The following is a 26037-nucleotide window of genomic DNA, read 5'->3' on the forward strand; positions in this document are numbered from 1 at the left end:
TCTCTGAAATATGCTGCAAATGCCTCACATTTAGATGTGGAGGAAAGTTCACATAGGTTAGCTGAGGTAGGATTTATCAGGACACCAATGGTCGATAAGTGTCACGTCCTGACCTTTTTTATGTCGCTGTTTTAGTATGGTCAGGGCGTGAGTTGGGGTGGGCATTCTGTGTTTGTTCTGTGTGTTATAGTTCTATGTGTTTGGCCTGGTATGGTTCCCAATCAGAGGCAGCTGTCAATCGTTGTCTCTGATTGAGAACCATACTTAGGTAGCCTGTTCCCACCTGGTGTTTGCGGGTAGCTGTTTTCTGTGCCTGTGTTTTCACCAAACCGAACTGTTTCGATTTTCATTTCTGTCCTTCACTTGGTTATTTTGTATTTTTCGTGTTCTGATATAATAAATGATCATGGACACTTTCAATGCTGCATTTTGGTCCGATCCTTCCTACTCCTCATCAGGCGAAGAAGAAGTTAGTTACAGATAAGAGCACTCACAAATTATTCTGATTATTAGTGATCAATTTAGGAAAATTAGCCCATCTGGCATTTCCAATTGCCAAGTTGCGCTCTCAGAATATAATAATGGACCTGCGACTTTGAAAGAAAAAGCCTCAGAGATGCTCTGTCAGGATGAATTATCTGGGCAGATGTTGCTAAAGGAGCCAATAATTCACAGACCGCAGCAACAGAGGGAAACTTTCAGAATAGCAACCCAGAGAAAAGCATTAGGGTGCAAAGATCTCTCTCAGAATGCCAAGTTGCTCTCTCAGAATATCATAATGGACCTGCAACTTTAAAAGAAAGCCTCAGAGATGCTCTGTCAGGATGAATTATCTGGGCAGATGTTGCTAAAGGATCCAATAATTCACAGAACGCAGGAACAGAGAGAAACCTTCCGCACAGCAACAAAGAGACAAGCATTAGGGTGCAAAGGTCTACCAGAATGTGTTGTACTTTTCTTTATTTCATCATTCCTCTGACACAAATAAAAATAAATATATGTGATAACAGCTATAGGATAACAACTCCTTTCTATTTTATAATAGAAACAACAGTAGACTGTAGACTGTTTAGTGCCTGCTTTTTCCAACTTAGAACTGAAGACCTCAGCTGAAAACATAATTTTAAGTAGCAGACACTTATAACACAGTTAGTGCAGCACCCACACTGACACAACATCGTCTCATTATAAAATTGCTATATCTATAGTTGATAATACAATTTTCCTGTGTGCAATGTATCTCATCATTTCCTGTGATCAAATTACTTTCTTCCTGGCACTTGGCTGTGACAGCTCTCGCAATCTCTCTCACTCTCTCACACTCTTTCGCTCTCTCTCTTTCTCTCTCGCTCTCTCTCTCTCGCTCTCACTCTCTCGCTCCCTCTCCATCTGTCCATCTCTCTTTTAATGAAGTGTGTCCCATTGCCTGTCCTTTAGAAAGCGTAGCGACTACAATCCTTTTCGGAACATTTAGTTTTGTTGGCGGTTGGTCGTTCAGTGAGCTTTCAAACATCTCTGTGGTCATGCACGGCAGTAGGCGGTATATGTACTGCTGCGGTTAGTTTCACACACAGATGCCTGCCTGAAACATGTTGAAGCATGCCTGGCAGCTCTCCTTGAACATGACTAAGGAAATACCTCAGGGATATATGTTACATGGTAAGAGAGAAGACTATCTCGTTGTTAGAAGCAACTGTACTACTGTTAATAAGCAGCACTATAGCTTTCGACTGAAGTGTTTGGAAAGTATCTGCTGGCTACACCTGTGTAGAAGACACAAACAACTAACAACGTACACAACTGGGACCTTCAAGTGGTAGCTATTTGTCAAAGAGAATGTGTGTACTGCCATTTGTGAAGTTACACCACGCACTGTAAAGGCAACCAGAAAGAGAGAAGGGCTCTTCTCTCCTCTTTTCTCTCGTCTTTTCTCTGTGCAGTAAATATATGCCAGAGTGTGGGCTTCAAGCACCAATGCTGCCCTTGTTTATAGGTAATCACCCCTTACCACCCACACACAACGACACTCTCCCTCCCTCTCTTTTTCCTCCGCTCTCTCTTCGATTATCTCTCCCTCCTCTCTCTCTCTCTCTCTCTCTCTCTCTCTCTCTCTCTCTCTCTCTCTCTCTCTCTCTCTCTCTCTCCCTCTCTCTCTCTCTCTCTTTCTCTCTCCATCTCCTTCTCCCCCTTGCCTCTCTCAGTGACCAGTCTCTGCTGAAGCATCCGTTTTTTTCCCGAACTCCAGGAGACACAGATTAGCGTTTGATAGATTAGGACCGTCTTATCTGATCAGACAAGCCTTCCGCTTCACAGCCATCAAGCCTTCCGTTCCAGGTGTCCAAAAATAGGCCTGACTTCAAACCTCAAAACAACCAGCGTGTAGAAAAACAACACTCTGTCTGTTCACGAGCAGAGAGAGAGAGAGAGAGAGAGAGAGAGAGAGAGAGAGAGAGAGAGAGAGAGAGAGAGAGAGAGAAAAGAGAAGGAGAGAGAAAGATACAGGAGAGAGTCAGGTATAAACAAAAACGGTATAAGCGTCGTAAAGCACAGGGCAGGGAGTTGGCAGGCAATTAAGCCTTTATGTTCCTCAGTGTCTCTAACCCCCACGGCCAATAATTTGATATGGTGGAATTTACTCTGTCATTAAGGGTTTTGTCATAAGCGTGACGAAGAGAGCAGTAGTCCAAGCTTGATTGCTGTTCTATAGAGACCATCCACAGCCACAGTAAAATGGCGAAGGGATTTTAAAAGCTTCCTTCAACTGATAAACAACACACTACTAGGCCTACACTCCAAAAGGAGTTCTTTGGCTGTCCCCATGGGAGAACCCTTTTTGGTTCCAGGGAGCACCCTTTTCGGTTTCCGAACCAAAAAGGTTTCTTCAAAGGGTTATCTTATAGGGACAGTAAAAGAACCCTTTTAGGTTCAAGACAGTGAGAGTGTAGAGTGATGACAGCTTATACATTTACATTACATTTAAGTCATTTAGCAGACGCTCTTATCCAGAGTGACTTACAAGTCTAGCTAATGTGTTAGTTTCTCTATCACTAAAATTCTGTTCTCTCTCTCTCTCTCTCTCTCTCTATGCCCTTGGTTGGTAGGTCTATAGTGATCACAGCTACTAGTCTTGCTAATATGTTTTTCTGCAATGAGCTTCTCTCTGTCCTTGGGTGTGTAACACTGTATAAGCAACCGAGGGGAATGGTTATGGCCTCTTTCGAACAGATCTAGTCCCCAGACTTCATCAGTAGCAGTGGCCAGAGAGCCTGTTTTTCATGGAGCTGACAAGGACGCAGGCACCATAAATATGGACACAGCACAGCCAGCCGCCATGGTATGAGGAGCTCTCCACTGGCATAAAGATCTGAGCCTGGCAACACAGCCCACTTAAAGTGATTCAGCACCGCACCAGGGACGGAATCAATCCATCACATAAAATCGTGTGATGTGTATACGACAGACCGAGAGAGATCCAACAACACAGTGTGTGTGTGTGTGTGTGTGTGTGTGTGTGTGTGTGTGTGTGTGTGTGTGTGTGTGTGTGTGTGTGTGTGTGTGTGTGTGTGTGTGTGTGTGTGTGTGTGTGTGTGTGTGTGTGTGTGTGTGTGCGCGTGTGTGTTGTATATGACAGAGATCCAAACAACACACCGTGGAAATATTCAGCCAAATAAGGCCACATTCATGGCAGAACAGATTCCAATGAAGAGGACTAAGGAAACTACTGCAGTATTCTAAAATGAAAACGCTCCACTGGCTTGGCAAGATACAATTAATAAGATACATTACAGATAAAAACAGACAAAACTCTATGAATGAAGGTAGTAGGAAAAAAATGTGTGTGTGTGAGTCTGTACCGTGGATGTTTGAGTATGTGTGTGTGTCTGTGTGTGTGTGTGTGTGTGTGTGTGTGTGTGTGTGTGTGTATTGCTCCACAATGTACGTGTAGATGTGGCATGTCTGGTGGGGTAAGGGTCACGCACCACATAGTGCTGTGTGTAAGTTGACAATGCAAATAATTAGGAATTTCCTTCACATTAATGTTTCTTGTAAGAACAAGAAATTATGCAGTTGTAACGAGTGCGCTGAGAGTCGGTAAGCAAGTTCAGGGAGTGAGTGTTTTAATAAAATAAAACGGAACATAATACAAAACAGAAACATTAACAGCACCCAGACGAGAAACAGAAACAATGACGCCTGGGGAAAGAACCAAAGGGAGTGACATATATAGGGCAGGTAATCAAGGAGGTGATGGAGTCCAGGTGAGTGTCATAATGCGCTGATGCACGTAACGATGGTGACAGGTGTGCGCCATAACGAGCAGCCTGGTGACCTAGAGGCCGGAGAGGGAGCACAGTAAGTCTTACTGCCACAGTAAGTGGCAGCAGTAAGTCTTTCCTTATCTCTTAGCCCTCGAGAGACTGGCATGCATTGTAATGATATTAGCCCTCTGAATACAATGAAGTGCAAAACCTGCCTCTCAGTTCTTGGCCAGCTGAAGCTTAACTAAGTCCTTCTTTGCAGCACTTGGCCATATGACTGGACAATAACCGAGATAAGATAAAACTAGAGCCTGCAGGACTTTCTTTGTAGAGTGTGGGGGGGGGGGACAAACTAATATAAAAAAATATGAGCCTTCAAGCCCTTTAAGGGCAACCGGCTGTGATTGGGAGTCCCATAGGGCGGCACAGAATTGGCCTATCGTCGTCCGGGTTAGGGCAGGGTTTGGACGGGTTAGGCCGTCATTGTAAATAAGAATGAGTTCTTTACTGGCTTGCCTAGTTAAATAAAGGTTAAATATAAAAAAGCACATTCACTCACAGGGTGATATGTGTGCGTATGTGTGTGTTTGTGTGGGTGTGCACATCCGTGTGTGCTTGCGTACATGCTTGTGTGCGTGCATGCATGTGTAAGTGCTCATGTGTGTGTGTTTTTTTATATGTGTATGTGTGTGTGTGCGTCATTGCCTGCAATTTGTGTCACAAATGTGGTCGGGGGATGCAGAATAGCTGCTCCTTGCCCAGATAAGACAGGATTGTACCTCATGAAGGAAATCAGAGGTGAAACTTATCTCTGGGAGAGAGAAAAAAAACACAATGTGAAATGACATGAACGATAGGTCCTCACACTGTATGTCTACTTGACCTTTCAGCTTGGCCAAGAAGTGGTACAGTGTGTGTGTGTGTGTGTGTGTGTGTGTGTGTGTGTGTGTGTGTGTGTGTGTGTGTGTGTGTGTGTGTGTGTGTGTGTGTGTGTGTGTGTGTGTGTGTGTGTGTGTGTGTGTGTGTGTGTGTGTGTGTGTGTGTGTGTGTGTGTGTGTGTGTGTGTGTGTGTGTGTGTGTGTGTGTGGCAAAGACGAGATGCAGCAGCCATCAAGGAACAGGGATTTAAGAAACAGTCTTTGGGTGGCTGTCTGATAGCAAGGTCACGGGAAATGGTTGGTCACGGCAAAAACAGTAGGTTGGTGGAACCAGCCTGATCTCCCTATAGCTCCCATTTTGTTTCACTGTGAAGTAAAAGGAATCGTCAGGTCAACATGCTAGGGATGCGAGAGTTGATCAATTCGAATTAAGACATGTGTAAGGGTCAAAGGGCTCTGGTCAAACGTAAGTGCACTGTGTAGGGAATTGGGTAACATTTTGGTACAGCTTTACAGCTTTATGGAAAAATACATTGCTAAGGTGTAAGGTTCAGAGACAAAATACATTCACAGCACGTCAATACAAATATCCGTGATGTGGATAATAGCTCTGCCTGAACGAACTGCTGTGACTCAGCATCAGAATCAGACATGGCAGGGAATTGTGAATTGTCTCATTGTACATCTCATCACACCTCTATACCTACCATGTCAGCCAGGCTTGTCTGCAGTTATCTGAGGAGAATGGCAAAGGGTGCTAGCACTGATAAGCTGGGAACTGGAGGAGGGCTTGACACCGTGTGCTTGACACTGTGTGCTTTAGAGAGAAGGAAGGCATGCTCTCACAAGCTCCTAATATGACTAGAGATCCTCTTATAAGCATTCCTAATACAACGAGAGAGAGAGAGAGAGAGAGAGAGAGAGAGAGAGAGAGAGAGAGAGAGAGAGAGAGAGAGAGAGAGAGAGAGAGAGAGAGAGAGAGAGAGAGAGAGGTGTGTGTGTGTGTGTGTGTACGTGTGAGCAACCCTAATCAGGATTAAATCTATGCTTTTTCATATTCCTCATTTTCGAGTAATACTAAACCCAGCAACAATATGAAATACAATAATTTTCCTAGAATAACAAGGCAGTGAGTTGACATTCTCATCTACATAAAAGGCAGACCAACCCGCATTCATATCTACATAGAATATCACCCAATGCATTTTCATCATCAGCATAGCTAGAGACTGAACAGAGTTATCTTGGTATTTCCATCCCTGCCTTATTCCACTGAAGAGGAAATGGAAAAGGGGGATTTGTTCACTGTGTTTTTTAAAGGCAAATACATAGGAAATACAGGTCCTTTTCAATCACGTTAAGAGGACTGACTAATTAACTAATCATAGTGACTACCTGACCACCATTCTCTGCCACTGACAGAGAGTAATGATCATTCCTTACTGAACAAAATCTCCCCCAGTTCTCCATTATGAGTGACTAAGAACTGTGTGAGGTGAATGGGAGGGCTCTTTGAGAGTTTGAGAGACCTGGATGGGTTCTTTGAGCGTTTTCTTGAGCCTTCCTGGAGTGCCAAATGGCCGGGCAAGCTCAGCACATCTTACGTATTCAAAGTTGTAGAAATATTTCAAATACCATTCGAAACCCAGGTCTGACTGGGACACTGTGTCACTGGCAGTGGGACAGTACCTGTGCCTCGGGTAGGGAGACGTCCATGATGTTGGGCTGGCCTCGTGGCGCTCCATTCTCCAGTCGTGAGAAGACCACCTGGTACCCCCTGATCTGCCCATGCTGTTTCACCTGGAGGGGGGGCTTCCACATCACCCTCAGGGCTGTAGAGTTCAGGGCATCAGCCTCCACCTTCCTGGGAGGGGCTCCGGGCACTGGGGGAAAAGGATAACAGGTAACAGAGGTTACATAACAATTGAGGGTACTGCAGGTAAAAAGTTAAGCTTCAACTCTGACTGAGGGTTACAGCTAGGCTTAAACCTGTGTCCAAAATGGCACCGTATTCCAGATGTACCCAGAGAATAATTGAAGATGACCAAGCAAGCCTGTTTCAAACACTGTGCTCTGTAGCTAGCTAGATCTCTATCGGAATGGCATCAAAGCTTCATCAAAGAAACAGACCTATTGAGAAACATTGAAAGGTCTGTGGAGGTTCAAAGGTAATATGAAGGTAGCATAGTTCCCTTTGAAGGTTAGATAAATCAAAGCGTCTCGTGGTTTCTTGGGGGGGGGGGGACATCAGCGGCTGGGTTGAGTGGCCAGACTTACTGTTTCATGGCAGAGGAAGAGCAGAGCTGCTATTTAAACAGGCTAATTATGAGCTGGATGCATGATCAGCTACCCGGGGAGGTTTTAAATTAATACAACTGTGACGTCAATAGAAAGGAGCGGAGATAGATTGGCTTGATAATGATAGTCAATAGGAAGCAGCGGAGAGTGAGGAGGAAAGGACAGGAAGCGGTAAAGGAAAAGGCCTGTATTAAGAGATGAATACATAGATATAAGCAGACTGTTAGTGTAGTACTCTACACCAACGCAACACTACATATCCTAACGGAAAGGAAAAGCTCAGTATCTGCCAGTCAGCACTATGCACAGCAGCTCTGCTAATTGGAACCATTTAACCTCATAATACATCTGCAAGCTTCCAGAATCCTGCAGAATCCTGCCGCCTCGGTCGACCTTCAGAAGAACAAAAGTCAATATGGCTCTTGTATTAACAGATAAATACAAAGCCCAAGTCTACATCCCAAATTGCACCCTATTCCCTGTGCAGTGCACTACTTGTCAAAAGTAGTGCGCCGTGTAGGCAACAGGGTCCCATTTTTAGAACACATGTCATGCCTGTGTAAAATGGAAGAGGAACTGATGTAGAGAACCCCAGCACGTATACACAGACACGCTGTTGAAGTCTTTGAAGTTCGGTCTTCAAGGATTTCAATCCAGAGTACTGCTGGGTGTAAATTGTTCATCCTGTCTTCAGACTTGTCCAAAGGGTGCGTACACTGACAAAATTGCCGGGTTATTTGGATGACCCAACCGCTGGGGTTGTAGGCATTGGGTCACTCAAAATCAAATCAAATGTTATTTGTCACATGCGCTGAATACAACAGGTATTACAGTGCAATGCTTACTTACAAGCCCTTAATTAACCAACAATGCAGTTTTAAGAAAATACCTAAAAAAAAGTATGAGGTTAGAAAAACAAATAATTAATTAAAGAGCAGCAGTAAATACCAATAGCGGGGCTATATACAGGGGGTACCGGTACAGAGTCAATGTGCAGAGGCACCAGTGTCGAGGTAATTGAGGTAATATGTTCATGTAGGTAGACTTATTAAAGTGACTATGCATAGATAATAACAGAGAGTAGCAGCAGCGTAGAAGGAGGATGGGGGGGCAATGCAAATAGTCTGGGTAGCCATTTGATTAGATGTTCAGGAGTCTTATGGCTTGGGGGTAGAAGCTGTTTAGAAGCTTCTTCGGTCTAGACTTGGCGCTCCGGTACCACTTGCCGTGCGGTAGCAGAGAGAAAAGTCTATGACTAGAGTGGATGGAGTGTTTGACAATTTTTAGAGCCTTCCTCTGACGCCACCTGGTAAAGAGGTCCTGGATGGCAGGAAGCTTGGCCCCGGTGATGTACTGGGTCGTACGCACTACACTCTGTAGTGCCTTGCGGTCGGAGGTCGAGGAGTTGCCATACCAGGCCGTGATGCAACCCGTCAAGATGCTCGCGATGGTGCAGTTGTAAAACCTTTTGAGGATCTGAAGACCCATGTCAAATCTTTTCAGTCTCCTGAGGGGGAATAGGTTTTAGTTGGGTTGTTTTCTTTAAAAAGAGCAAGGTTGGAAAGTTGATGCTGGGTTATTGAGATATGACCCAGCCGGTCTGATGAGAAGACTGGAGGCGTGGCTTTTTACAGGTGGGGCTTTCAGATAGTTATTCTTGGATACCGTGACAGTCAATGTAATTCCGGTTGAACTGTTCTGCTATGTTGTTATCACATATTGAGGTTGAACACTAACATTTTTGTAGCTTTGAGAAAGTGTACTAGTTTCTTAAGTGCCTTCGGGAAACCCAATGTTGGGATGATTACCACTTTGTTATAGTATGCAAATAACAATATTAATATTATATTTGAATATTTAAAGTGCAAGAATGTTAAAGAAAATGTTTCATTTGCAGTGTACGAACATAATTGATAAAGATGGATGGCCAAAAATAACTATCTGAAAGCCACATCCCCAATTAGCCACACCTCCTGAAAATAACCTAAGGATTACATTAAAAGAAGACCCAGTTGCTGGGTCGATCCAAAATGAAAATGAATAAAACCCAACTCATGGTTAAATTAACCCATGTTTGGGTAATCCCAATATCCCAACATGTTGGGTTATTCATGCAACCCAACTGGCTGGGTCAAAATAACCTAGCGTGTGTTCTGTCAAATATTTACCCAGCGCTGGGTTTCCTAATAACCCAAATTGGGTTATTTTTTACCCATCATTCTTTTTAGAGAGTAACAATAAACCCTATTGTTTTCAAACAACATACTGTCATCTCTCAGTGTTGGGGCTGCACAGGGATGTTGGACTCAAACTGAGGGCAGCTGTGATAGTTTGTCTCCATCTCTCTCCATCTATTGCTCCCTCTCTCTGCTACCCAGCTCTCTTTCTTTCTCAATCCATCTCTGGCTGTCTGCTACTCATCAGAGAGACAGAGAGCTCCCACTCACTCCCATGGAGTCTCCATGGAAACCGAGGTGCAGAGACAGAGTAGGTTCATGCCATGTTCTCTTGTTTCTAGAATGTCCCCTCTACTCAGGTCCACATGAATGAAGTTGCTAATGCACTTTTTCCCAGAATCCCACTGCATGAATGCAATCAAGCACACATCATGTGCTTGTCAGCTCAGGGCAGCGGGAAAGTGATTCAGCAGGTAATTCAATAAAGATCTGGGACAGATTGGGAATGTATAGGCAAAGTCAGTTAGGGGGTCACTCATCCCACTGTAGCAGAGGAGATAGAGAGGAGAAGAGAGAAGGATCTGACGGTGGCCATGCTGTCAGTAAGTTTTCAGAACCCTTGACTTTTTCCAAATTGTGTTGTGTTCCAGCTTCACCTGGAATGCTTTTCCAACAGTCTTGAAGGAGTTCCCACATATGCTGAGCACTTGTTTTCCTTCACTCTGCGGTCCGACTCATCCCAAACTCAATTGTGTTGAAGTCAGGTGATTCTTGAGGCCAGGTCATCTGATGCAGAACTCCATCACTCTCCTTCTTGGTCAAATAGCCCTTACACAGCCTGGAGGTGTGTTGGGTCATTGTCCCGTTGAAAAAAAATGATAGTCCCACTAAATGCAAATCAGATGGGATGGCGTATTGCTTCAGAATGCTGTGGTAGTCATGCTGGTGAAGTGTGCCTTGAATTCTAAATAAATCACAGAGTGTCACCAGCATAGCACCCCCACACCATCACACCACCTCCTCCATGCTTCACAGCGGGCACCACACAGGTGGAGATCATCCCTTCACCAACTCTGCTTCTCACAAAGAAATGGCTGTTTGAACCCAAAATCTCAAATTTAGACTCATCAGACCAAAGAACAGATTTCCACTGGTCCAATGTCCATTGCTCGTGTTTCTAGACCCAAGCAAGTCTCTTCTTATTGGTGTCCTTTAGTAATGGTTTCTTTGCAACAATTCGACCATGAAGGCCTGATTCACGCAGTCTCCTTCGAACAACTGATGTTGAGGTGTGTCTGTTACTTGTAATCTCTGAAGCATTTATTTGGGCTGCAATTCCTGAGGATGGTAACTCGAATTAACTTATCTTCTGCAAGAGGTAACTCTGGTTCTTCCTGTCTTGTGGCGGTCCTTATGAGAGCTTGATGTATTTTGCGACTGCACTTGAAGAAACTTTCAAAGTTCTTGACATTTTCCTTATTGACTGACCTTCATGTCTTAAACTAATGATGGATTGTCATTTCTCTTTGCTTATTTGAGCTGTTCTTGCCAAAATATGGACTTGGTCTTTTACCAAATAGGACTATCTTCTGTATACCACCCCTGCCTTGTCACAACACAACTGATTGGCTCAAACGCATTAAGAAGGAAATAATTTACACAAATTAACTTTTAACAAGGCACACCTGTTAATTAAAATGCATTCCAGGTGACTACCCCATGAAGCTGGGTCAGAGAATGCCAAGAGTGTGCAAAGCTGTCATCTAGGCAAAGGGTGGCTACTTTGAAGAATCTAAAATTTAGCTGTTTGAAGCAGGTGTACAAAACCAAAAGTAAAAGACAAACATGACACTTAAGAACAGGAAGAATAGAAATAGAGCACATAGAACAGATCTAATGCTTCTTAGACTTGCTTTTAATGACAAGATAAATCTAGAACTGACATTTATACAGTATGCGAATTTGGTTGGGTCGCCCAAAAAGTATTCAATCCCTTTCTTAAAGCAAGCCTTAATAAATTATGGAGTAAGCATGTATCACACAATAAGTTGCATGGACTCATTCCGTGTGCAATAATAGTGATTAACATGATTTTTGAATGACTACCTCATCTCTGTACGCCAGTGAATTTCAAACACAGATTCAACCACAAAGACCAGAGAGGTTTTCCAATGCCTCGCAAAGAAGGGCACCTATTAGTAGATGGGTTAAAATGTTAAAAAGCAGACAATAAATATCCCTTTGAACATGGTGAAGATATTAACTACACTTTGAATTGTGTATCAATACACCCAGTCACTACAAAGATACAGGCATTCTTCTGTAGCTCAGTTGGTAGAGCATGGCGCTTGTAACGCCAGGGTAGTGGGTTCGATCCCCGGGACCACCCATACGTAGAATGTATGCACACATGACTGTAAGTCGCTTTGGATAAAAGCGTCTGCTAAATGGCATATATTATTATATTATTATTATTATCCTCAGTTGCTAGAGAGGAAGGAAACCGCTCAAGGATATCACCATGAGGCCAATGACTTCAAAACAGTTACAGAGTTTAATGGCTGTGATGGGAGAAAACTGAGGATGGATCAACAACATTGAAGTTACTCCATACTCCATTTTACTCCATAATAAACCTACTTGACAGAGTGAAAAAAAGTTAGGCTGTTCAAAATAAAATGTTCCCAACACATGCATTCTGTTTTCAACAAGGCACTAAAGTATTACTGCAAAAAATGAGGCAAATTAATTAACATTTTGTCCTGAATACAAAGCATTTTATTTGGGGCAAATCCAACACGGCACATTGAGTACCACTCCATATTTTCAAGCGTAGTGGTGGTTGCCTCATGTTATAGGTATGCTTGTCCAGTAATTGTTAAAGACAGTTTTTCAGGATAAAAAATACATGGAATGAATCTAAGAACAGGCAAAATCCTAGATGAACATCTGGTTCAGTCTGCTTTCTACCAGACACTGTGAAATGAATTCTCCTTTCAGCAGGACAATAACCCAAAACACAAGGAGAAATCTACACTGGAGTCATACGAAGAAGACAGTTGATGATCCTCAGTGGCCGAGTTACATTTTTCACTTAAATCTGCTCGAAAACCTATGGCAAGACCTGAAAATGGTATTCTAGCAATGATCAACCACCAATTTGACAGAGCGTGGAGAATTTTGACAGAGCGTGGAAAATAATCCATGGGCAAATGTTGCACAATCCAGGTGTGGGAAGCTGTTAGAGATTTACCCAGAAAGACTCACAGCTGTAATCGCTGCCAAAAGTAACATGTATTGTATCTAACATGTATTGACTCAGGGAGTTGAATACTTATAGAATCAATATGCACTGCTCAAAAAATAAAAGGAACACTAAAATAACACATCCTAGATCTGAATGAATGAAATATTCTTATTAAATAGTTTTTTCTGTACATAGTTGAATGTGCTGACAACAAAATCACACAAAATCTATCAATGGAAATCAAATTTATCAACCCATGGAGGTCTGGATTTGGAAAAATTAAAGTGGAAAACCACACTACAGGCTGATCCAACTTTGATGTAATGTCCTTAAAACAAGCCAAAATGAGGCTCAGTAGTGTGTGTGGCCTCCACGTGCCTGTGTGACCTCCCTAAAATGCCTGGGCATGCTCCTGAGGAGGTGACGGATGGTCTCCTGAGTGATCTCCTCCCAGACCTGGACTAAAGGGGTCTGAGGATCTCATCTCAGTACCTAATGGCAGTCAGGCTACCTCTGGCGAGCATGGTGTTGGGCTGTAAGCACAACCCCCACCGGTGGACGTCGGGCCCTCATACCACCCTCGTGGAGTCTGTTTCTGACCGTTTGGGCAGACACATGCACATTTGTGGCCTGCTGGAGGTCATTTTGCAGGGCTCTGGTAGTGCTCCTCCTGCTCCTCCTTGCACAAAGCACTACGCTGACAGACACAGCAAACCTTCTTGCCACAGCTCACATTGATGTGCCATCCTGGATGAGCTGCACTACCTGAGGCACTTGTGTGGGTTGCAGACTCTGTCTCATGCTACCACTAGAGTGAAAGCACCGCCAGCATTCAAAAGTGACCAAAACATCAGCCAGGAAGCATAGGAACTGAGAAGTGGTCTGTGGTCACCACCTGCAGAGCCACTCCTTTATTGGGGGTGTCTTGCTAATTGCCTATAATCTCCACCTGTTGTCTATTCCATTTGCACAACAGCATGTGAAATTTATTGTCAATCAGTGTTGCTTGGACAGTTTGATTTTACAGAATTGTGATTGACTTGGAGTTACATTGTGTTGTTTAAGTGTTCCCTTAATTTTTTTGAGCAGTGTATAGTAGTGACATTACACAGTATTTTGTGTAGATCATTGACAAAAATGACAATTACTGTAAATCCATTTTAATCCCACTTTGTAAGAAAACAAAATGTAGGATAAATTAAGGGGTGTGAATACTTTCTGAAGTCACTATAGGTAAAGCAGACTACTGCAGGTCCCGGTCCATCTGACATGACAGACATCCCAGCACACTGCTTGATATATATCCCCAAACCATCAAGAACAGCCAGACAGTTGCTGCTGGATCTCAATAACTATAGGCTGTGAGATTGGCTTCATTTTATTAAAACAAATGAATTGAGAGACAGAGGCCCAGCCATCAAGGCCCAGTGCACCCTAACCACAGTGTCACAGAACAAATTAGACTTCACTGTGATTGGACAGGGTGCCAGGCAGGCAACTCTGTGGGTTCTGCTGTACTGTGGGGGTGGGAGGATTATTGGTGTGTGTGTGAGAGAGATAGAGAGAGAGAGAGAGAGACACAGAGAGAGAGAGAGAGAGAGAGAGAGAGAGAGAGAGAGAGAGAGAGGATGTAGAGAGATGAAAGAAAGACAAAGAAGAGAGATTGGACAGGGAGGGATAGAACAGAGGATGCCACTGCACTGAGAAAAGGACAGATGCTGGAACAATCCAGGGAGAGACGAGAGCTCAAAGTCAAACGGACGCAGAGAGACGGAAAGAGATGAAAAGAGTGTGAGATTAGAATGCAGTGGGTGTGCAGAGGAAAACTGTAGCAGAGAGAGAGAGAGACAGAGAGAGAGGGGGCATGGGAGAAATAGAGGGAGAGAGAGAGAGACAGAGAGAGAGAGAGAGAGAGAGAGAGAGAGAGAGAGAGAGAGAGAGAGAGAGAGAGAGAGAGGGGGCATGAGAGAAAGAGAGAGAGAGGGAGAGAGAGCAGAGATGGAGCGAGAGGTGGAGATAGAGGGAGGGAGAGAGCGAGAGAGAGATTAAGAGAGGGAGGGAAGGAGGAGGAGGGGGTTGATGGAGTGAGATGTGGAGAGAGAGGGAGAGAGAGATGAAGATGGAAAGAGAGGTGACACAGTGAAGGTTAGTGGATGTGAGTGAGTGGGAGAGGAACAGTTTGCCTAACTAAAACGATGCTTCTGCTCGTCTCTTGTGAAGGCATTATTGGCTGTTTCTACTCTTTAAAGCCCTGCTGCCACTGTGAAGACAAAGAAAAACAAAGAGAGGGGAAGATATGGATAAAATCCAAGAGAGGGAGGGAGGGAGAGATGGCGATAATGCGATAAAGAGACCCTGCTATAGCCATTACATCAGTCCCTGTAGCTCTCTGACCCGAAACAGGACCGTAAAAGACCTGCCTCTACCAGAATGCGAAAACATGGGAACAACGAAGAGAAAGGAAAGCAGCTGCTAGATGAATAGCCATTACAATTCTCTCTGCCCTAGCCACCACCCACACATCACTCTACCACCCACACGTCACCCCCCCCCCACCACCACCACCACCACCACCACCACCACCACACACACACACACACACAGTGGAAAGCCTAACATAATTAATAGGCAAGGGGAAAAGCGAGAGACAGGAAAGATGAAATGGGGGAAGAGAGGGAGTCAGGAAGATGTCAAGAGCACATGCTGTCTTCATTTGTTAGCTGTGGTCACCACAGACAGACAGGAGGCTGGAGAAAGATGCAGAAAAACCCTGTTTTATCAGATGGAGGGAAAAAAGAAGGAACGGCTCCAGTCCCCACACTGTGCTGACTGACGGACAGCTGGAGAAAGAAGAAACACAGTGAAGAGAAGAGGAATTACCCTCAACACTGCACTGTCAAATCCGCTGATACTTTCTCCATTGGTCCAGGAAAAGAGCCTATTGTATTCCTGGTTACGGTGGAGCCCCTTGTAAGAATGTTGTGTAATGGCATCTTAGACTTAGTGGACACAGATGCTGGACTGTGCTGCTGTAATGTGAGGCGGTATGCTCTGTGTGCGCCCAAAATGGCACCCAATTCCCTATATAGTGCACTACGATTGACCAGAGACCCATAGGGAATAGGCTGCAATTTTCAGATGTGCCCTCTGTCAGTAATAAACACACAGAGTGTGCTGGCTGGGTGATGCAAAGCTGACCATCCTTGTGGGCTAGCCTCCGACAGCCCATTTATCCACTCACCACAGCACTTCAAACTAAAGCTTTATCTGCGTGAGGAGATGGAGCCTGTCAGATCCCCACTCAGACTCAGGCTCATCACCAGACAACACAGACCGCCCAGCCAGCTACCAGGCTAGAGAAATGACAGCATGCTCAAAGACAGGAAGAAGAGAGTGGTCAAAGAAAACCAGAAAGGTCATTAGAAAGAGTAGAGCAGCTGTATAGTAGTAGAAGAGTCCCGGCGCTGGGTTTTGTGTCAGAGAATGAGGGCCTTGCCTGGCTAGAGAGAGGCAGAGATAGGCCGCCGGGGAAGGCCCAGTTGAGAGCAGTAGTAGTAACAGTAGTGGCAGTAGTTGTACTACTACAACAGCAGGGCTGGGTTAGTGCCAGTATTGCTTCGCCAGGAAAGTCTCCAGCCTGACCATGGCAGAGAGGAGCACAGATGCCGGACAGAGGCAGAGACAGGTCAGGGGAAAGCTGCAGCAGTAGTATTAGTAGCAGTAGAGACCCAGTATCAGGCTGGGTTAGTGCCAGAAGTGCTTCTCCGGGAAAGGAGGCCCTTTCCTGGGCCCAACCATGGACATACCATCCTCCTTGGTCCTGATCCGGGCTGCAGGGCTCTCTGGGCCTGGGCCTACGTCCGTGTGAGCCCTGACCCACACCTGGTATTCTGACCACTTCTCCAGGCCCTCCAGTATGTAACTAGAGACGTCTGCCCCGATGTCCGACACCTCGTGGCGCTCCAGGTCCTCTCCAGTTGCGGCCTTGTAGGCCAGTGTGTAGCGGACGATGTCCCCATGGCGGCTGGCTGCAGGGGGCGCTCTCCAACTCACCTTAATGCTGGTGGAGCTGAGGCTCAGCAGGACTATCTCCTGGGGCGGGGCTGATGGGGCTGGGGGGAGGGACACAGGGAGGGAGGGGGGTCAAGCAGGAGAGATTGGAGAGGGATGGAAGAGGAGTGCATCCCAAATACCACCCAATTCCCTTTAAGTGCACTACTTTTGACCAGGGCTCTGGCCCAAAATAGTGCACTACTGTATTTGGGACACAACCTAGGCCTTCTGGACTGGGAGGGGGAGGGCCATATACTGTAGCCTATAACTCTTTACCAATGTGTGTTAGAGTAATCGTGTGTGTAAGGCAGCCTGAAATTTGTTTTTAAAGGAGGTATAGTAGGTGTATATATAAATACATATGAATAATTTTTATCAAGTGTTTTTCTTCAGAAGGTGTGCTTATTTTATTTTCTAGTCTGTTGGCTAAGCCCACAATCTTACACAGTAAAACAAACACTTAAAATGTAAAACAGGCACATAATATAAATGAGCAAAATAAATGTTTCAGAATATCACGACACAGTGAATATGAACAATGTAAAGGTGGTGGGTGGGTGAGGGATACTGAGGGAGCACTGTGTGACAGAGGAACTTTAACATGCCTGCTTGTGATTCTGGCAGCCAGAGCACTGAGGCAGCAGGACACAATATGCTTTCACTAATGAGTCATGTCTGGTTGGTTGGTGTGAAAGAGCTAATCCTTGACAGCCCATTATTTCCTTTCAGAATACAGATGCCCAAGTGATGAACAAATCCAGATTGAAACAGAGTAGAAACATTCTACAACCCAAATGGCACCCTATTCCCTACATAGTGCACCAACCCAAATGGCACCCTATTCCCTACATAGTGCACTAGGTGGCTGAACCTTTTTGGGTATATTCATGTGGGGGTGGATGAGAGGAAGAGACTATGTGTGGGAGACAAATTGCAACAGCTACGTTTCAAATAGGAGCAGGGTTGTAAGAAATACAAAAAGATAGAGGAGAGGGAGGCAGATATACAGAGAGGGAGATATAGATATAGAAGAAGGAAATAAAGACAGGGACAGATAAAGAGAGCAAGAGAATGAAATGGTGAATGGGTAAGAATATTGAGGACAGAGATAGTAATAGAATTGTGATTTTGAGAAGCAAGGGGAATAGAGCAGAAAGATTGAAATGCAGTGAAAGGAGGAAAAGTGGAAGTTATTGAGACAAAGACAGATAGAGAGAGACACTTTGCTGTGTTAGAACCCTTCTTGAAACGGTGACTCGGTGACTCCGTGTGTCAGTGGGCAGGCAGATAAGAGACTGACTTCAGAGAGAGCGAGAGAGAGAGAGAGAGAGAGAGAGCTCCATTTCGAGACCTCTGTTCCTATGGGAATCAAAGCCCTGTCTGGTCCCTCAAAAGTAGTGCACTAAATCGAGAATAGGGATCCATTTGGGACGCAGGCCTGGCTCCCCCTTTCCATACATGAAGGTTTTGACAGCTGACAAGTAAAACAAATGGCTCAGAATAAACTCTGATTCGTTTTAGGGAACCCATCATAAATATTTCAGCTTCCAACCCCTAGATTTCCTGGAGAGCCTGCTCGGTGATGTGAGTGGAGCCTGAGGCCGTGACAACAGCAGAGGTGCAGCAGAGGGGGCTAGTTATGTGCTAAAAACTCAATTAAGGGGAGCTGTTCGATGCTATTAGTGTCGGGTAGGCGACAGTGATTGTGTTGGTGGATGCCAAGGCCATACATAAAGACGTATAGTACAGTGCGGTGCCGTGTTTCATGATAAACTATAAAACCATAATAACAAATGATGGTGACATTTATGAGTCTGCCTTGTCTTCTGTGCAGCAGCCTGTTTGGGGTTGCTGGGTTCTGCATCATACTGAAAATGAGCATGTTCTGTGTATGTACTCAGTTGAATGTGGCGCAATGGGTTTATCATACTATTTGTCAAAATGTGCAAGGGTCTACTGGTAGTGATTTGTTATCGAACTGACTGCAAATAGGGAGAAGGAATGTTCCTCACAGTGCTGGCATGTACTGTACTTGTCAGGGGAGAACGACTGCACCCTCTCATTGAAGCCGCTGAAGTTCAAGGCCAACCGCTGTATTGCAGGCATTGTTTCCCCATTATAGAGTTGGACTAGTTACTGAAAGGTTGCAAGTTCAAATCCCCGAGCTGACAAGGTACAAATCTATCGTTCTGCCCCTGAACAGGCAGTTAACCCACTGTTCCTAGGCCGTCATTGGAAAATAAGAATTTGTTCTTAACTGACTTGCCTAGTTAAATAAAGGTAAAATAAATAAATAGTGAATAGAAAAATGGCAATCTTTGTGTGAATAAAACATTTTTTTCGAAGACAGTCATGGTAGAAATGATTCATTCTAATACACCAGATGTATGTTCTTGAACCTAATATTTTCAAATTGCAAACAGAAGTTAGAAGGATAAGCCTGCAGTACCCCGGTCAGGCCTTCAACTTGAGTTACTCAATGAGAGTGGGCAGCACCGAGCTAGCTCAGACTGCGTACGTTATGTCTCAATGAGATGTCATCTTAACCAACATAATTTTCTTTCAATGCACTTTTGAGTCTTCACATAGGAATGAACGGTGTCACCTGATCGATGGTTTTGTCCATTCATAGTACACACATAGGATTTTCCCCCTCAAGATCAGATGGGTTTGAGGTGCAAAATATGACCTACCTTTTGTGTCCACCTCAATGAGGCACTGACTACACATTCTTGTAAGATGCAGAAAATTTCATTAAAGTCCTAGAGTAAAAGCTTGTACGAGCGAAAGTGTTGCACGTAGAAGAAGAAAAAAAACTCTGTTTCTGGGCGTTGGGGTGTGGACCAAAAAGTAGTCAGCTCGAGGTAAAGAGAGGTAAAAAAGCTATAGGTTTGGGTCTGGGAGTTGAGGCACAGTACTTACTGGACTGGGCAGTCCTGGCCTCAATAAGTTGGGTGTAGACGCCAAGACCCATCTCAGAGCGAGCAGCCAGGGAGAACATGTAGAGGGTGTCTGGCTTCAGACCCTCCACAGCATAGGACCCCGCTGGAGGGAAGGTCACGTGGAGCTGAGGAAGAGAACAGGCATAATAGACGTTAGTAAAAGTCTCGGAAGAGTTGAGAAAAAAGGACCCAGAAACAAATGTTGTCGGCACTAGCAAGATCGCTACTCTATTTATGTTTACGTCTGTCGCTAGAGATTGTTAAAAAGCACAATGAGAACTGTAGATATTAATCATATTGTAGATTGTAGATATTAATTGTAGATATTAATCCTCAAAGTTAATATGTAACACTTCCACATAAAAGGTACACAAAGTAGGAATTACATTTCGGATCCTATATCGCATTTGCAACATCTGAAATATCTTATAGAAAGTCCACTGAGTAAAACATAACAGAAGCATGAAATGTTTCATGATCCTACGAGACGGATTACACTATTCCTGGAGTAGGGGGATTGCATTATCAGTAAGGGTAGGATGTGCTGGGGACAGGTTTAAAGTTGTAATTTACCTTATTGCCAGAGTTAGCCTCCCAGTACATGAGCTCGTACTTGGTGATCTGGTCCTGGACAGGCCACAGCCACGACAACATGATGCGGGTGTCCAACTCTGCCTCTGCCTCGAAGCTAGACGGCTGGGCTGGTACTACAGGCAGAGAGAAAGAGAGAGAGAGAGAGAGAGAGAGAGAGAGAGAGAGAGCGAGAGAGAGACTTTACCTATCAGGATACATAGGGGTTACGTCTTAATTCAGCCACAGCATGCACTTGTGCACTCCTTCCCATCCATCTAAAAGCATTGGAATGTCTTACACCATCTTCTTTTAACCACAAAGGGAAGTACACACTTTGGACAGAGGGGTTGATGACTTGGACTGGGGACAAAGTGAATTACTCAGTGTGGAATCATATAGACTACGGTAGTGTCTGCAGACGTGCTGTGAGGCACAGGAGATGCGCTGTGCTTTCGCATGATTCACTCTGTAATAGCGCTGAGACTACTGTTTCACAAGTGCCAGCAATATACAGAACACCTTCGCAAGTGGCTCCTTTATACCTTTAAAAGCTCGAGTACATCCACAGTACAAAGAAACCAATTCAGAAGACTGTTTCTGCACGGCAAAAGAATTCAGTGGCACTGCATCACTTTATCACCTTTCTTCTCAAATGTGTCAGAAGAGGAGGAAACTGCAGAGCAGACACCTACTTTGTTTCTTGGAGGACACAGCACAGTAGATAATATGCCCTTGTGGATATGGATTGTCACTTAGTGAAAAGTGAAACCTCTACTTGGGAGACTTGAGCTTGAAGATTGTCCCACAGTCGAGGGTAGTTAAGGAGCGGAAACAGACCTAACACACAAAGTGCACCCTGTTTCATACAGTGTCTACTTGCCATCTAGGTAGTGTCCCTTCTTCATAAGTAACAGTGCCCGCTCACCACTCCTCGGCTACACAAGTTGTACACTTACCACCTAGGTAGTGCACTAGGTACTGTCCCTCCTTCAGAGTGTCCACTCACCTCCCTGCTGGGTTTTGACCTGCAGTACATCAGACGGAGGTCCGTCCCCTACAGAGGTGAACCCCAGCACCCTGAGGCTGTAGGTGATATCTGTGGTCAACCCTGAGATGGTGGTCAGTCTGCTGTCATCAGTGTTATGTTTGTGCCACGCACTCAGCGGGGCTCCGAGGTCAGAGCTATAGTACACCCGGTAACTGAGGAGGGGGTTAGAAAATCAATCAATCAGCCAAGTTTACCAAATGGAAGATAAAATCCTCAGACGAAGAGACCTGTTAAATCAACCTTTAGCTGTATGACATGTATAAAGCATGTAGGCCTCATAAAGAGTTTATAAAGGCTTCATTAAGCCTTAAAAATATATATTCATGGAATAGTCTTATAGCTAAGACCCTACCCTCTGATCTGTCCATTAGGCTCCTCGGGAGGCTCCCATTGGACCAGCATAGTGGATGCGCTGAGCATGCGAGCCTGTACAGCCAGCGGTGGAGAGGAGGGAGCCTGCTCACTGGTTCTGGTGTCCACGAGGCTGCTGGGAGGGCCACGCCCAATGTTGTTCACCGCCATGACGTGGAACTCATACTCAGAGTAGGGGCTGAGCCCTCCGATGCTGTAGCGGGTGGTGGCTACTCCGTCAACCTAAAACATAATGACATCATAATAATATGGTCATTTAGCAGACTCTTTTATCCAAAGTGACTTACAGAACTGTCAACATTGACCATGACACTTACTGTACATTCAGCATATGTGGCCCATGTAGGAATGGAACCCACAACCATGTGAGAATGGAACCCACAGCCTTGGTGTTGCTTGAACCCACTGAGTCATTCAAACCATTGGAACGTACCTCCTGGAAGCCGTTTTCAGAGACCTTGGCCCGGTACTGGATGACGTAGTAGGACACAGGCTCAGGGTTCCCGGAGTCCCAGGTCAGAGTGACGCTGGTGGCTGTGGTCTCAGTCACAATCAGGGAGGTGGGGGGCTTGGGCAGGGCTGTCAGATAGACCATTGGGGAGGGAAATAAATACACAGGTCATGGAAGCTCACAACAGCAAAACGATACATTTCTGTTTTCATGGACAATAAAGTATGCTATTCCATTCTATTCTATTTTGTTCTATTCCAATATATTCTTTCATCCTTCGTCCAGTCCTGCTAACATTATACTACAAATAAAGACGTAAAAAAGGCTGAGAGTGCTCTATCTCACTAATGCAGGCCCCAGAGCTGTGAGCAGCAACACGAGCGAAAAGAGTGAGAAGGACAGCACTCACATCCTATCAGTCAATCACTGTTCAGAGCCTGTCTCTTTCAGTACCTCACCTGTCACTGGAGGGGCCAAGCCAGCCATGTTCATTATCTCCCAAAGCAAAGTGTCTCTCAACCAGTGTCACCATTCAGCACGCTCTCTCTCTCCCTCTTTGTTGCGCTCTCTTTCTTTTTCTCCCACTCACTATATATATACATATATAGAAAGCCCATTATTTCCTTCTTTGCTATCTAGGGCAAAACGTTCTCCTTCAATTAAGTTGAGAGTCAGAGTCTTGAATAGAGAGATGAATAGAGTAATGAGTCTTTTCTATTTTCGTTTTATTTACATATTGATCCCCCAAAAACTATTTCAGGGCTTGGAGCACACCTTTGGCAAAAAGACAAATGTGTTCAATGTCAGGTAATTGAGTATCACTACAAAATTATAATATTTAGGGAGTGTAAAGATACTGAAGAAGAGTCTAGTCTTGAATAAATAACCAACATAGAAAGCAGACTTAAGTAGACTGACTGTAAATCAATGTAAGCAATGTAAAATGGAGTGAACTGAATGTAAGTTATCTAGGTGGTTTTGTGCTAGGATTTCTTTTTTTTTCTTTCTTTTTTTGAATTGTACCCCTTTTTCTCCCCAATTTCGTGGTATCCAATTGTTTCAGTAGCTACTATCTTGTCTCATCGCTACAACTCCCGTACAGGCTCAGGAGAGACAAATGTTGAAAGTCTTGCGTCCTCCGATACACAACCCAACCAAGCCGCACTGATGTGTCGAAGGAAACACCGTGCACCTGGCAACCTTGGTTAGCGCACACTGCGCCCAGCCCGCCACATGAGTTGCTATTGCGCAATGAGACAAGGACATCCCTACCGGCCCTCCCTAACCCGGACGACGCTCGGCCAATTGTGCGTCACCCCACGGACCTCCTGGTCGCGGCCGGTGGGTGCGAACCCAGAGACTCTGATGGCACAGCTGGAGCTGCAGTACAGCACCCTTAAACCGCTGCGCCACCCTGGAGGCCAGTGCTAGGATTTCTTGAGAGGGTTTTCTTTTCATATTTTGCAATTATTTTACCTTCTGTTGACTTGCAAGGTGACATATTTCAAGTGGGTGTGGTATATGGCCAATATACCGCAGCTAAGGGCTGTTCATATGCATGACGCAACGCAGAGTGCCTGGATACAACCCTTAGCCGTGGCATATTGGCCATATACCACAAACCCCATAAGTGCCTTATTGCTATTATAAACTACTTACAAATGTAATTAGAACTGTTAAAATATGTATTTTTGTCATACCCGTGGTATACGGTCTGATATACCACAGCTTTCAGCCAATCAGCATTCAGGGCTCAAACCACCCAGTTTATAATACATGATATAACATATAGTATAATATGAATGTACTCGCAGAGCATTTGAGTTTGAAACACTCAAGATGTAGGTCCACTCTGCAAAGAAAGTGATTATCTGTCCCTTTACCTCATGGTAATGGTAATGTACACACTCTCCCAAGTTTTCTTATTTCCCTAGTAAATGGAAAGAGGCTGCATTATAATAAAATTGTGGCTGAAAATGTTTGCTAAATCACTTTTGTGTTGTGCATTATTGTACTACTGTCAGAGTCCAAATGGTTCTGCTAAAGCAAGAGGTAACAGCTCGCCTCCAGACGTCAGATGGGCATTATGGATGAGACACTGCAACCCGAGAGGTTTTAGAGAAAGAGATCAACCCTACAGCCGCAGCCCCCCAATTCCCGACGTCTTGGTTGACATCTGCTATTGACATCTGCTATTATTGCCTGCATCCCAAATGGCACGCTATTCCCTATATAGTGATGACTTTTGACCAGGGCCCATGGTGCTCTGGTCAAAAGTAGTGCACTATGTAGGAAAAGGGGTGGCATTTGGGACATAGAATTATGCGCCATATCCAAAAAAGGCAAAAGAAGCTTGAAAAACTTTTGAAACCCTGACAGTATTGCTCTGAGTACTGAGTGATGTTAAGTTAGAAGTTAGACTATTTTAGGGCCTATTATGCATGCATCACATATACAAAGTTGCGGAATACTTATTCATCAGTAGGTGTGAGTCTGTAGAGGAGAGAGAGCCTCTCCCAGGACTTGAAAATATCCCACCATCTGTCAACACTGTGAGTGATATCATGAGCTAATTGGGGAGTTGTAGTTTGCTTACACTTTAAAACATTTCCTGCAGCAATTGGCCAGTAAGTAACGTTGATTTATTTTAACCTACAGCTACCGTAATCCATTTCATGGTAATGCATTTTATAGTACCAAAAATGGTACTGTAATCAAATTTACAGCATATTATTGGATTTACGCATGCAGCGACGTATCACCCAGTCTTCCTTGAAAGTTTTCATTTTTAAATGTACATTTTGGTCATTTAGCGGGTGCTCTGGTCCTTAACAACTTACAGTCAGTGCATTCAACCACGGTAGATAAAACAAACACATATTACAGTCATTGCAAGTAAAATGTTTCTATAACCGTTACTGAACATGTTGTTGTATTTAACAACAATACATGTTATGATATGATTCTGAATATCTATGGAAAGTGCCAATACAATAGTGAGATATTCACGTTAACTTAACGCCAGAGCAATGAAACAAAGTACAAGTGACTATTAAACTGTAATAAATAAAAAAATCCTACAGTAATTACAAGGGATTAGAGCAAGCAGGTTGGCTGTATGCATTTGCATATTATAGCATACTAATGAATACTGGGTGTTTTATATCACTTGTACATCTAGAGGCCTAAACATGATGCCAGAGCAATGAAACAAAGTACAAGTGACTATTAAACTGTTTTTTTTTTTAAATCCTACAGTAATTACAAGGGATTAGCGCAAGCAGGTTGGCTGTATGCATTTGCATATTATAGCATACTAATGAATACCTGGTGTTTAATATCACTTGTACTTCTAGAGGCCTGGACAAAGGCTGCCAATCTGGCCATTATTACAGGGCTAAACAGATCAAACGGACATGGCTAAATAGTCAACCATTAAAAGGTTTAAGACCCGCCACTACTCTTACCTGTTCCCTATATACATTTAATTGTTAGGGAACTACTACCATATATCACTTAAAATGGTACAGGACTCTCACTAACAGGCGAAACAAATATAGCCACTGACAAGGCACACCTTAAAATACAGAATGTTACTGAGCCAGCAATTCTTTCTCTTCCCACAATATTTCTCAATGCACCATAATTTACAGTATGCTGCAGTGAATTTAAAGCAAAACATCAATAAAGTATTTTATTGTTGAATTAAACTGAAAATCCATTCAGCATTTGCTAATGG

The 26037-nt window shown here is 44.2% G+C and overlaps 1 protein-coding gene across 8 annotated transcripts in view; it reads right to left on the reverse strand.

The window, feature by feature from the left end:
* LOC118371478 (receptor-type tyrosine-protein phosphatase F) overlaps positions 1–26037 on the reverse strand; it is a 430463-nt gene that overhangs the window by 96935 nt on the left and 307491 nt on the right. For 5 of the 8 annotated variants that reach the window (XM_052480266.1, XM_052480267.1, XM_052480264.1 and 2 more), the window contains 7 exons: positions 22281–22426; positions 21828–22069; positions 21434–21627; positions 20428–20561; positions 19835–19979; positions 16666–16971; positions 6827–7020 (listed from right to left, as the gene is read on the reverse strand). In XM_052480266.1, the coding sequence (XP_052336226.1) occupies positions 6827–7020; positions 16666–16971; positions 19835–19979; positions 20428–20561; positions 21434–21627; positions 21828–22069; positions 22281–22426 (1361 nt within the window). The remainder of the gene's footprint in view (positions 1–6826; positions 7021–16665; positions 16972–19834; positions 19980–20427; positions 20562–21433; positions 21628–21827; positions 22070–22280; positions 22427–26037) is intronic. The other 3 variants (XM_052480269.1, XM_052480268.1, XM_052480271.1) reach the window with 1 other exon arrangement.

Source organism: Oncorhynchus keta, chromosome 26 (genome assembly GCF_023373465.1).
Source record: "Oncorhynchus keta strain PuntledgeMale-10-30-2019 chromosome 26, Oket_V2, whole genome shotgun sequence".
Classification (NCBI taxonomy): domain Eukaryota; kingdom Metazoa; phylum Chordata; class Actinopteri; order Salmoniformes; family Salmonidae; genus Oncorhynchus; species Oncorhynchus keta.